Source organism: Macaca fascicularis, chromosome 8, assembly GCF_037993035.2.
Source record: "Macaca fascicularis isolate 582-1 chromosome 8, T2T-MFA8v1.1".
Taxonomy (NCBI): domain Eukaryota; kingdom Metazoa; phylum Chordata; class Mammalia; order Primates; family Cercopithecidae; genus Macaca; species Macaca fascicularis.
The window spans coordinates 122,279,559-122,292,724 of NC_088382.1; the positions used below are offsets into that span (position 1 = coordinate 122,279,559).

A 13,166-nucleotide genomic window follows, 5' to 3' on the forward strand; every position below is an offset into this window, starting at 1 on the left:
AAGGATAATGACTGGTGAAAGTCATCTGGGTGATAGATACTAAGAATGGATACAAATAAAATATGAAAATAATGTATTTTCAACTACCTTTGCACCTCCTGATACAAAATACTGTTTAGTCCAAAAGAAGAAATACAAAAATTATGTACTTGACATATTATATCAATATATATGAGATTATTTCTGATAGATTAACAAATATGCTTGTTTTTCAAATGTAAAATATTAAATTTAAAAACTGAAAAATATGGATGAAATACTTGTCCTATTGTTCCAAATCAATACATATCATGCTTTATCGTATATTCCAAACCAAATATATTTCTGTGTGCTTAAGTAAGGTTGGTTAATTTTAGTTCAACATTAATGGAACAACTATATTGGAAAAATATTTAATAATGAATAAATAAGATGCTTTTCAAGCTTTCTAAAATTGCTATGGCAACATAAGTCATGTAAACCAATAAATAGGGGATATGGTTTCAACAAAATAGCAACAACAACAAAAAAATGCCAAATGAATGTAAATGAAAACTTTAAAAATGTGTAAATCATTTTTGTGGGCTGAATTGTGTTCCCCCAAATTTCTATGTTGAAATCTTAACCACTAGTAGTACCTCAGAATGTGATAGTATTTGGAGAAAGAGACTTTAAAAGGGTAATTAAGGTAAAGTGAGATCATATAAATGGACCCCAATCCAATGTAACTGGTGTCCAGGACATAAACACACACACAGAGAAAATCTCATGAAGATAAATGGAGAAGACAGCCATCTACAAGGCAAAAAGAGAATCCAGAATAAACTGTCTTGTGTACACCTTGATCTTGAACTTCTAGCCTCCAGAGCTGTGAGAAAATTAGTTTCTGTTGTTTATCTCACGCAGTCTGTGACACTTGGTTATTGCAGCCCTAACTAATACAGAAAACTAATATAGCCCTAGTAAACCATGTAGATTATAATAAGATAGTGTTAAATTAAGTTTAGCTTAAAACCTCTTGTATACTTTGAATTCCTGCGTAAGAAAGGGCAAGCTAACTAAGAGTATAATCTTGTAATAAATAGCTGAGTGTCATCCAATTACAGAAGCCAAGTTTCAGTCAATAACAGGCCACCAACTGATTAGATCATATCTATACAAGGCAAATGCCAAGCTGTAACTAATCAAGCTGTTTCTGTATGTCACTTTTTTTTTTTTTTTGGTCTATAAATACTTTCTGCCCACTTGCTATGTGAACCTCTTCGTATATACTGATTCAAGGTGCTACCTGATTCATGAATTGTTCTTTGCTCAAATAAACATGATTAAATTTAAGTTGTCTAAGGTTTTTAACAGTAGAATGAACCCATGTGAAATGTTTAATACTTTACATCTGTTCAAAGTGGAATCTGTTCTCTCCCATGCAGATGTTAACACTAGCATGGATGGACACATTCAGTGAAGGACCTTTTGAGTTAGGAAAGAATCATATTAGGTTTGTAAAATTCAATCTTCAGTCAATAATAAATATATTCTGCTGTACTTATATGTTTTTCATGTGGCTCTAATGCTTAAAGAAGTTTTTTGTTCACCTGTTTGTTTTTTAAGAAAGGGGTTGGGAGATGAGAGAAGTCAGTGATATAATTGAGAGATTATATAGATAAAGCTATTTTGATTTGTAAATTGTGATTCAATAGCATATGAGAAATTTCATTCTTTTAACGTTTAAAATATTCAATATTGTAGCCTTTTACAATATAGTTTATTTGATCAGTAATACTAATTTTTCTAGGGGAAATAAAAGGTCAGCTGTTGAACCATTACTACATACTACATGACAGTCCTTTTCAGAAGGACTTAGAGGTAAAAGCATATGGATAGCGTGCCTAGGTGTCTTAGACTGCACTACAGTGTTGATTTGAATGTGTTTACGGCACCTTTGCCTCTTGAAACCTAGCAGAGCAGAATTCACAGGCCCTTCAAAATATAGGACAACTAAGCTCATTAAGTTAAAGGTCACATGTTCGTATCTTAGTAGTATACATGTACATAAAGCAAAAAGGTCGATCTTGCATATTTCAATAGTACTGATACAGCATTAAACAAATAGAAAATTAACTTGGAAACAGGCTGAAAGGTTAAAGGGGGCAAACAGATGAAAGCATTCAAAGCACAGCAATTTGACTATTACAATAAAATTAAATATTGATTCGGCAAATGCAAAAGAGAATGTCAACTAGTCTTTTAGATAATATTTTCTTTAAAAGTAGAAAAAATATTTGTGAGACCTTTCAAATGTAATTTTGATGGAGTGTCCAGGTTCAGCTTCAATCACCCACTCACAATTCAAAGAGTCTTTGTAGTATCCTGGCCATCCTGGTGAGAGAATCACTCCACTGGGAGCTGAAAAATGGCCACCACATGGGGCTGAAAAATTAAATCAGAGAACAAGTAAGAATAAAACATTCAGCATAAATCACAGATATTATTCTTAACACTAAAAATTTTTTAAAACAAATCTCTGCATATCTTTATTAAATAGTTAATACTATTTTTGAAAGTAATGGTACATCATCAAAAATGATGATTTTTCTAAAAAGGTAATCTACTTTTCAAAATATGAAATAGCTATATTTAGCATAGCTCATCCTTAAGTCCTTAAGTCTATGAATAATACCCCTTACATATGTTCTTGTCTCTCTATCATCATCTTTGTATTCAAAGCTTGAAAGAAAACCCAAGTTGTTAGTTTTGATCTCTTTCTCTTTTATTTTCTTACTTATGTTATCAAATTCTACTAATTCATCTTATACACTAACAGTTTGAACTTCCATTTTCCAGAGTCACTACTATAATTCAAGCCTTCATTGATTCAGCTTTTTACCTTATTTCTCATCTGCTATTTTCTTTCTTACTTTAGTACAGCTGTCAGAATAATGTCCTCCAAATTACAGTTTCATCACACCATTTCCTAGACATCTATCCCCTTTCTTTGTTTTGTATTTTGATCTCTTTTCTTTTTAATATCAAATTTAAATATTATTTATCATTTCAAATATTGTATCCTCCGATTTCCCTAAACTCACACATAATTGAAACCACAATGATAGCATTGCAGTTCCAGTAAGCACTGATTAGATCATTTAGTGTAAACGCTCATTTTGAAGATGTGTAAACCAAGTTTTAGAGAGAGCAAATTGCCAAAGTTCACTATGTTGAAAAGTTTTAAAATCACTTTCAACTCAACTTCTGCAAAACAAAGCCTTAGTATTGACCCTCTTCCATTACTTCCCGTATTGGTAAATGAAACCACCATCTGTCCAGTTGCATAAACTAGAAAGATAGAAGTATTCAGTTTTCATACTTATATTATTTTTACCATTTACTCCCATATCCAACCCATCCGTTACTCCCATATCCAACCCATCTGGGAGCTCGCTCTTGTTTCTCTAGCTCTATGACTTTTGTCTTAGTTTAAAGTACCATTATCTCATCCCTCAGTATGGAAATATCCTCTGAACTGGTCTCTGCATTTACACTATTCTCCATGCTACTGATACAGTGATTTTTTTTTTCTTTTCTTTAATTCACAAAGCTTACCATGCCCTTTAGCGACAACTTTCTGTGTTTCCTGATAAGGCTCTGTAGGATCTAGCTGTTACTTATTCTCTAGCCTTGTCACGGAACTCCCCTTCACTCTGCAGCCCAGCTACATTAGCCTGCTCTACTTTCTGGAAGTATACACCGAAGAGAACATGGAGGAAAGAGTATTTGAGATGTTGAAAATTATCAGGAAAGAAAAAAAAGGCTAAATGTATATTAGATCAACTTTTTAATACATCACTATTCCCAGTATCTTATCACATTATTTTCTTTAAATCTTCCCATTTAAACTCTTACCCATGTGTTTATATTTTTTCTAGCTTATTTCTTTCTGCTTTGTCTTACAGAATTTCTGAAAACAATTGCTCTAGACACTACTTTACTCCTTTTTATTCTTTAAATAACTTGATGGAACCCAAATGAAATAGTAAATATTTATAAATTGGCCTAGGAATTAAACATTACTGTAAAATTTCCATTTTTAGTAAAACATTTTCTATGTGAAATTGCCAAAAGATGTTATTTGTATGACAGAGAACCTTCATAAAAACTAAGTTTTCTTCCTTAGTAGAATTTAATTTCGTTTCCTAAAAAGCTTTTAAAGGAGGCCATTTTCATGAGGATTATTTACTCTTCCTAGTTATGATGACTCATAATTAGGTTTCCTGTAGGGTTATGCATTTCAAAAATGAAATTATGTGCATAATAGTCACGTAAATTACCATACTTTACAAGACAGAGCTAAATATTTTAGTAAGAGAGAGTCCTCAAAGTATGGAGTATTTCTGACACAAATCTTCATTATGTCAGCAACTCATATTGTTCCAGAAAAGCATTCATTCATTCAACCTAATCATCATTAGGCAAGGTAGTCATAAAATTAACAATTGAGTAATGGGCCATAAAGGATTAAAAAGTAAAGTACTGAGAAGCATTCTGACTAGTCACTCAGTGCAAAATGTGAGGGAGGCAGAGTTAAGAGGGGGCTTTAAAGTGAAGAAGTAGCCTAAAGATGTGATTAATTGCTGTTTGTTTCTCAAAATGACTCTCCAGAATAGTGACCCTGCTTGTGGTTCTTCTTCTACTTCTGATATTTTCTGAAGGTGCTATTTTCTCACTTAAAGGGTTGGAATTTCCCTAAATTATTCTTCCAAAAGTATAGGAACCGACTCTCCAGAAGGTCTACGCCCAAGAGGGGAGAGACATGCTTATGTGGGTCGGTCAGCAAAAGTCTCATGATTAAAGTGACCCTCAGGCACATGAGAGGAAAATGTCAGTAAGGAGATGTCATGGTGTAGCAACAGTGGAAGAGTATGGAGTAGATAAAATGCAAGAGAAAGGAGAGACTAAATGTAGAAAAACAAAACAAAACAAAAAAACAGCTGAAGAAAAAAAAAAGCTGCCCAGAGTTTTGGAACAAAAGCCTAAAAATACTATTATTATTGTTTTTTATTTATTTATTTATTTATTTATTTATTTATTTATTTATTTATTTGAGATGGAGTTTCGCTCTTGTTGCCCAGGCTGGAGTGCAATTGCATGATCTCATCTCATTGCAACCTCCGCCTCCTGGGTTCAAGTGATTCCCCTGCCTCAGCTTCCGGAGTAGCTGGGATTACAGGCATGCACCACCACACCTGGCTAATTTTTTTTGTATTTTTAGTAGAGACAGGGTTTCGTCATGGCCAGGCTGGTCCTGAACTTCTGACCTCAGGTGATACACCCGCCTTGGCCTCCCAGAGTGGTGGGATTACAGGCATGAGCCACCATGCCCGGCCTAAAAATATTATTAATTACACATATTTTACCTGTAAAGAAATCTAACTGCAATATGTGTAAAATACAACTAAAAAAACCCCAAAAAGTTAGTTACTCAAATTTAACAATGCTGCCATATTCATATATTGCCTATGTAGTTAATTATGTACCTACCGAAATTTAAGAAAATCTTATACATTTTTTTAACCAAAAATGAGCTTGTGTATCTCCAGGTATGAAGATACTATACTTTAAAAAGGATTTCTCTAAAAAACAATAACTACTCCTGGCTGAACAAGAAAAAATTGGAATATACAGAAAGCAAAAAGAGGACCAAGGCCATAAAGAAGCATTTTCAAAGTCCCATTCATTCATTCATTCATTCATCTTTTATTCATTAATATTTCAGTTTTTCCACATACCATTGTGTGGCAGGTGTGTGCTTGTGTGGCATTTGTACTACTTCTACAAATGAACATTTATGGAATGCTTTCTATGTGTCAGGCACTCTTAGATTATTTTATATAATGCTCAAAATAATCTAGCCAGATAAGAAAACTGATGTGTAAGGAATTTAAATAATTTGCATCTGAGCTGTCAAGGATTTGAACAAAGCCAGTTCGACTCTAGAAAAATTCTTTCCAACTGACATTAAGATAGTCTTTTTCCTCTCCTCACAGTGCCCATGGTGCAAAAGACAGAAACATTAACAAAAGGTAAAAATGTCAAGTTCTGTAACAAAGGTATGTCCACAAGGGGCCTAGAAAAGGAAATGAATACATGCTTCATAGAAGAGATTGTGTTTAATTTGAAGAGTAAACAGGATGAACTCAAGAATGAGTCAGAATTCACCAACAGAAAAACTGAGGGAGGATATTGTAAATGAAAGCAACATCACATGCAAATGTGTAGAGGATTGAGTTAGCACAAAGTAATGCAAATACCTTTTCTAGGGAATAAAGAAGTGATGAGAGAAGATTAGAAAAGGAGCTGGTTTGCTCCAGTATGGAAAGTGAACCATGGCAATTGAAAAATTATTGACAAAGGACACATACATATATACATATATAGACAAAGGATACGATTTTCATTTAAACAAAACTTTCATGTAAAATAGATTGCAGCACTACACCTGGATTTAGTGAGATCAGTTAGGAGATTGTTACAACTATCTAGGAAAGGCATTATCAGATTCTGAAATAAGGCTATAGCAGAGATAGGCAGAATGTGCAAGGTATTTACGAAGGAGAATCAAAAGCATTTATTGACGTGCAAAGAGTAACTCTGAGGAAGGAGTCTCAACCGGTCCTTGACCCCTTGGCATGTGCAATAGGGTGGACGGTGATTCCATTCACCAAAATGGGAAACACGGAACAGGGAGGAGCTTCATGCAGAAAGTTAATGAGATTCAGTGCTAAAATGGAAGGGTCTAAGAAATATCACAAGAAACAAGAGAAAATAAAATCTGGAGCTCTTAGCTATCTTAGGAGTGATTTTCAAAATTAATTGATGTTCAAGTTTCCACATAGGTTGAAGGTAAAGGTGAATTTAGAGGAAAAGATGAGAGATGATTGAATATGCAACCCTTTGAAAAAAGTTTTAATTTAATAAAATTAAGTAGGTACTGTCCAATAGCTAGTATATCACTACACTGAGAAAAGGGCTGAGATGAATTATTTGTTTGGGTCTTCCTCTCATCGAAGTGTGTGAACTGGGATAACTTTAACAAGTAAAAATAATAAATTCCTAGGTTTTAGTGGGAAAATAGAATAGTGTATATCTCACTTGACTGAGATAAACTTTAGTTTAACTAAATTTAGACAGGCTTCTTCTTGACTCAAGACCCTCCTTCCCATCTCCTTTTCCTAGAGCATTTACTTTAGAAAACTTGTATTTTTTTTTCTCTCTGCACCTTTGAAATGTAAATTTTCTCCCAGCCTCTTGCTAGTTTTATGACCCAAGAATGTCTTTTTCAATGACCTGGGAAACATCCTTTGGAGCACTCTTATCTTCCGGTCTCTGTGGGAGAGTGGGAACCTAACTTTAATAAGCTCCAATTATCAAACATAAATGATCTAATCACATTGGCCAACCTACCCCCTAACATGCTCCTACTAGCTCACCCCAATGCTTAAAAACCCTCTCTCTCTTTGGAAGGAGTTGAGTTCAATCTTTTATCTCCTTTGCAATAGTCTCAAATAGTCTTGCTTGCCTGTTTAACTCTGACGGAGAAATTTTTCTTTGACACACACATGATCCTCAACTTATGACGGAGTTTTGACTTATGATCATGACTTGATGAGAAACATGGACTAGGTAGTGACAGAGCTGAGACTCAAATTCAAATTGTTAAATTCCTAGTTAAGAATTACTTCCACAATAGATTTATGACTTTTCCAAAAGGAAATTTTATTTAAGCATTTTATACTCTCTTTACCATTGTTTAGTGAAGACAGAAATACATGAAAAGTCAGCGGAGTAGAATATTCAGTCCAAAAGTTTTTAGTATAATGTTGAGGCTCTAAACACTCCATTTTAAGTGCCTCTCCGCTACTATTTATTATTCATTTTTAATTTATTAAACATTTAGTTTCTGCTACTATGCCTAAGATACTGTGCTAGCTGCTGAAACTGAAAAAAAAAAAAAAAAAATCTATATGACATTATATCTGCCTTCAAGAGATACACATTTTCTACAAGGAAGATTGATAGAGTTAACATTAAACATGATAAGTACATGCTTGAGCTGGGTAAGTAGCTTTGAAATATAGGGCAGGGACAGGTACTATGCCAGGGGCATTAGGAAAGAGTCCCGGAAGGAGATGTTTGAAGATGAAGAATTTAGATTAAAAAATGAATACATGCAAAATAGGCTTAACAGAAGGGGGACAGATAGGCAGAGATAGGAAGTAAAAAATACTAATCTGTGTGAGGGAAAAGTCAAGTGGTTCTTTGTTACTACAACTTATTGTTAGTGGACGCCTAAGAAGGAGCAGTTCGTGGGGGCCTCTAGTTATAATATGCAGTAATTATTGCTTTCAAAGATTTTCAAACTTTAGTGGGCATCTACTGAGCTTGTTAAAATGCAGATTCCTTTGGGAGACCGAGGCGGGTGGATCACGAGGTCATCCTGGCTAACATGGTGAAATCCTGTCTCTACTAAAAAATACAAAACTTTAGCCGGGCACGGTGGCTGGCGACTGTAGTCCCAGCTACTTGGGAGGTTGAGGCAGAAGAATGGCGTGAACCCGCGAGGCGGAGCTTGCAGTGAGCCGAGATCACGCCACTGCACTCCAGCCTGGGCAATAGAGCAAGACTCCATCTTAAAAAAAAAAAACACACACACACACGCAGATTCCTGTGCTGTACTTCTAATAGTTGTAAGACGGGACCCAAAAATCTGCATGGTTGACAAAACCCGCACCTGATCCCTCAGGTCCTTTTATTGATTAGGTATGTGGACCACACAGGAAATTTAAGGGATGTGGGTGTTCTGTGGCTGCAAGACTCCCTTGGTTAATCTCTCAGTTTTCCGGGATGAGGAAGTTATTTGGATATTTTAGTGAAATATAGGTTGTTGCCTTTAATTCTCCTTTTTGTAGCAATAAAAACAACAATGTGATATATAAAGTCGACATAATTCATTTATCTAGCTTTATTTTTCTAAGGCCTGAAGAACGTCTGTTATAAATTAATGGGAGTTTGAGGGCTGGCTCAATTTTGTGTTACTTTAAGAGAAAAGGATACATTCAAAGAACCCACTGTGTTTTAAGACCTGGATGAAAGAATCAGAAGTGCTTCAGACTGCATTCTGATAAAATTCTCTTGAATAAAAATGCTAAGGAGTGCTGATACTCCACAGCAGGAGATGCTCTTTCATCTGAGAAGTGGTACTTAGGTGCTCAGAAGGAAGTTGGGGACCATGAGCTGAGCTAGGTTTTGATCACAGGGATTTTGCCATAGGTGAATTAAAGAGGTGAACATTGTAGCATTTCGTCTGATAACAGCCCTTCTGTGGAGTTGTGCCTGATAAAATCTAGATGCCAACTCAAGGACAATCAGACAACGACAGTTCCATTTTGTTCCTTTAAAAAAAAAAATGCTTTATGGTTATAGGTGTGTGGTAAGTAATCACCAGCTCTCTCAAACCTCAGCACACCGCAAGGTGGTTCAAAAAAAATAACAGGGAACAAGTCAGGTATGTATCTAGGATAAGAAGAGAAAGACAGAAACATGATAATTAAAGAGCCAAAAGAGTCCATTTCCATAAGTACTATCCCTCCCCATACCCAGCTCCACAAAGTTTAGAAGCAAAATCCTGCCAATGGCTATTAGATTAGATTATTCTATACTAGTCCTCCAGGAGATTTAGAATTTAGTAACATCTAAATACTTAACTAAAGGAGAGCTCTCTCTCTCTCTCTATATATATATATATAAATGTGTGAATACATATCTGTTTATAAGAACCACAAATCAATTCTGATCTATGTATCAAATTGTTACTCTAATTGCTTTCTCAAAAGAACTCTCTCTAAAAAGAATGTAATGTCTGTGAATGAGAATGGCTTCCTTTCCTCTGAGACTAATTGAGATTCAAGAGAGAACCTCCTATCCTCAAAGGGAAAGTTCATCAGGCATGCAAGTCCAGCCTTGTCTCCAAACAGTTCTCCTGGGTCTTCAGTCCCATCCTAATCATTCAAAGAATTCTCTTAGATATCCCATTAGGGAGTAGGAAGGAGCATAAGCCACAGCTATGCAGGGAGTTCTGTGCTGAGGGCAAGGGAGTTCTTGCTTGAGTAAGCATTTTATAGAACATTCTAAAGCTGGTGAAGCAAAAACAGAAGACTTTTTTTTTTTTCTAATTACTGCCTTAAAACACACACTGCCAAATCTCTTTCTGTCCTCAAAGAGCATGTTAAGCAGAGACTCTAGTTTTCTTATCACTTCTAATATTTAAAAACTTGGTCCAGTTCAATTTAAAACTCTTATCTCTTTCTCTCCATTCACTCACCCAAGGGGCCTCTGAGTAGTGGCCAGAGAGACTTGGAGGATGGGGAGGAGTATGCTAAAGGAATGCCAGCACTTTCAGATTCACTCCTCTACTTACTTTAGCACTTGGAGAAGGTATTATCATTTATTTCATATCTTGTTCTCTTCCTTTTACCTTTAGATCCTGTTTCCTGTGGTGAGTTAGGGCTGGAATGAGGTAGATTATGCTATCACAGCCCTTTCCTGGAAGTTACTGCTTTCCTTGAAAACTTTTGTCTGGTCACTGGTGCCTCCATTTTGTCAGGTATGGAAAATGTTGATTCTCCAATGAGAACAAATGAATTGTTTGCAAAGGCCAAGAGTGAGGAGAATTGCTTGTCACTGCACAATCCCCTGATAAAAGAGAAGCTCAACCTTTTGTAGTTGCTTGTCTGCTCCCATCCCTGGCAGTATACCCTATAACTATGTTGGATTGTCTTTTCCTGTGGCCAAGTCTGAGTAATGTCTTTGGTATTCATTTGATGCATAGGAAACTTACATCATTGACTAACCAAACTGTTGGAACTAAACAGCTGTCCCTCTCTCCAACCTGCCAGCTTTTCACCAACTTCTTTTCTCTTGTTCAACAGGCATAGAATGTAGATCAGCAAGTCCATTGTATAAGCAAATATCCACCTGAGAATTCTCTTTCACACAAACATCTCCATTCTCTGTAAGGGATTCTCTTGCAGCTTTTTCCCTCAATTTGGCTTGAAGATAAGGAGACTAGCACTTTCCTTCCTCCAAGAAGAATGAAAAAACAAACAACTTATGATTCGAACAGTTGTAGATAGATGGATGATAGAGATAGATATATAGATTAGATAAAGATATATAGATCTCCCTAGCTTTTGCTGCTTAATACATTGGAAGTAGGATGGCAGAGGTTATGATTGAGATAAAAGAATCAGCTAGAACCCACTTAAGCTCTGGAGGGGTGTCTCGTCCTCAAATTTTCATGAAGAGGAATATAGATAAATTTTTCTTCTTAACCGGAGACCTAAGTTGCCAAAGCAAAAGCAGCACGAAAATTTAGTTCTCCACTTTGTTAGTCACACATTTATTCCTATTGTTTTCCTTGTCAGGAGGGCTGCAAATATAACAATGTTCAAAATTGTTTCTAGTGTCCACAAGAAAGAGGCAACTTTGCCTGTCTTAACCCAGCATCTTAGTTAAATCATCAACTTTGAGGCAATAGCATTCATCAGACTCTTCTAATGTATTTCACTAAATGTAATCTCCTTTATCTATAAAGCAGCCCCATGAATGTATTACATCTAATCATATTCAAAAACATGACCATGTAATCCAGAAGGCCAATATTCATTTCCATTTTTGTCAGGGAGATTGCTTTAGATCAAAGGGGGCACTGCTGACTACAGTGTAGGGAGCATGTGAGTCAGTCAGGTAAAAAGGATGAGAGAAGCAGAAAGCATACATGCATCAGAGCCTTCTGAGACTCAGAGGAGAAATAATTATGAAGAAACTAATGGTTGGGCACAGGTGGACTGAACAACAAGCCATTTCTAATTTGAACTACAAATTTCAGTATCTGCATGAGATCTGGAAGGAAAAGACGAGGAAGGAAAAAACCACAGGGATCAAGTATCTTTAGAGAAGAATGGTATATCACTTTGGCAGCTGTGTTGAAAATAGAACTGAATGAAAGAAGAGACAGAAGCAGTGAGAGCAGTTAGGAGGCTACGGATTAATTAAAGCCAGAGACAAAGGTTGCTAGGATCAAGATGTCAGCAGTGGAGGTAGTAAGAAATACTTGCGTTTTGAATGATTTCAAAGGAAGAGCTAGCCAGTTTTTCTGATGCATTATCTATGGTTATGACAGAAAGAAAGGAGTCAGGAAAGATTAGACAAAGACTGAAGAATTTTGACCTGAATGACTGAAATAATGGAGTTGCTATTAATAATGGAGAAAGTGAGTGACAGTAGCAGGTTTAGAGTGATGTGGGGAGACAGATCAGTTTTGGACAGGGTAAGTTTTAGATGCCTATTAAACACCTAAGTGCAGATGTGGAGTAGGAAGTTGAAGATATAAGTCTACATTTCAGGGCAGAGAACCAGGCTAGAGATGTAAATTTGAGAGACAGCACCATATAGATATTATTTACAGTTAGATACTGATTGAAAAATCACCAGTGAAATGAATGAAATAGAGAGCAGAAAATATCCAAAATGTAGCTCTGGGACATGCACTTAAACAGATCACAGAGAGGAGGAGAAACCAGGAAGGGAGACTAAAATGAGCCTGAGCAGTATATTTAATAAAATAAAAGTTAATAACATAATTTTTAGACTTGTGTAACTTACTTTTCCATAAACAATTAAATAATTATATAACTTTAAATTATTGAGGAAAATTTGATTTTAAAACAAAAATGGTATTAATTTCAGATTCTATAACAAAATAATGAATACATTAATGCATCTTTCATTTTTGTTCTGCAATAAAATCCTTTTCAACTTTCACTCTACATGAGTATAGTTCAGTAGCATTTTGTTTTAAAGGATTCACCAATGAATAATAAATCTTTATATTCAGGAACTGTTTCCTTCTGTGGCTGCAATACAGGAGAATTAATTTATGTCCAACTGTCTTGTTTTTTAAAACAGAAAACTCAAGATGACTTAGTTATCACTGCTTGACACTTAGAAAGAGAACCTTCTTGTTTTATACTACATCTCATGGCCTGGCATCTCTTTCAAGTTCTTTTTGGATTCATTGGCTGGCTTGTTACTGGCAAATTCAGAAGCGGGCATTATAAAGTAGAAATGCAACT

The 13,166-nt window shown here is 35.5% G+C and overlaps 1 protein-coding gene across 6 annotated transcripts in view; it reads right to left on the reverse strand.

The window, feature by feature from the left end:
• CSMD3 (CUB and Sushi multiple domains 3) overlaps positions 1-13,166 on the reverse strand; it is a 1,225,248-nt gene that overhangs the window by 446,688 nt on the left and 765,394 nt on the right. For all 6 annotated transcript variants that reach the window (XM_045398613.2, XM_045398612.2, XM_045398610.2 and 3 more), the window contains one exon: positions 2,268-2,406. In XM_045398613.2, coding sequence (XP_045254548.2) covers positions 2,268-2,406 — 139 coding nt within the window. The remainder of the gene's footprint in view (positions 1-2,267; positions 2,407-13,166) is intronic.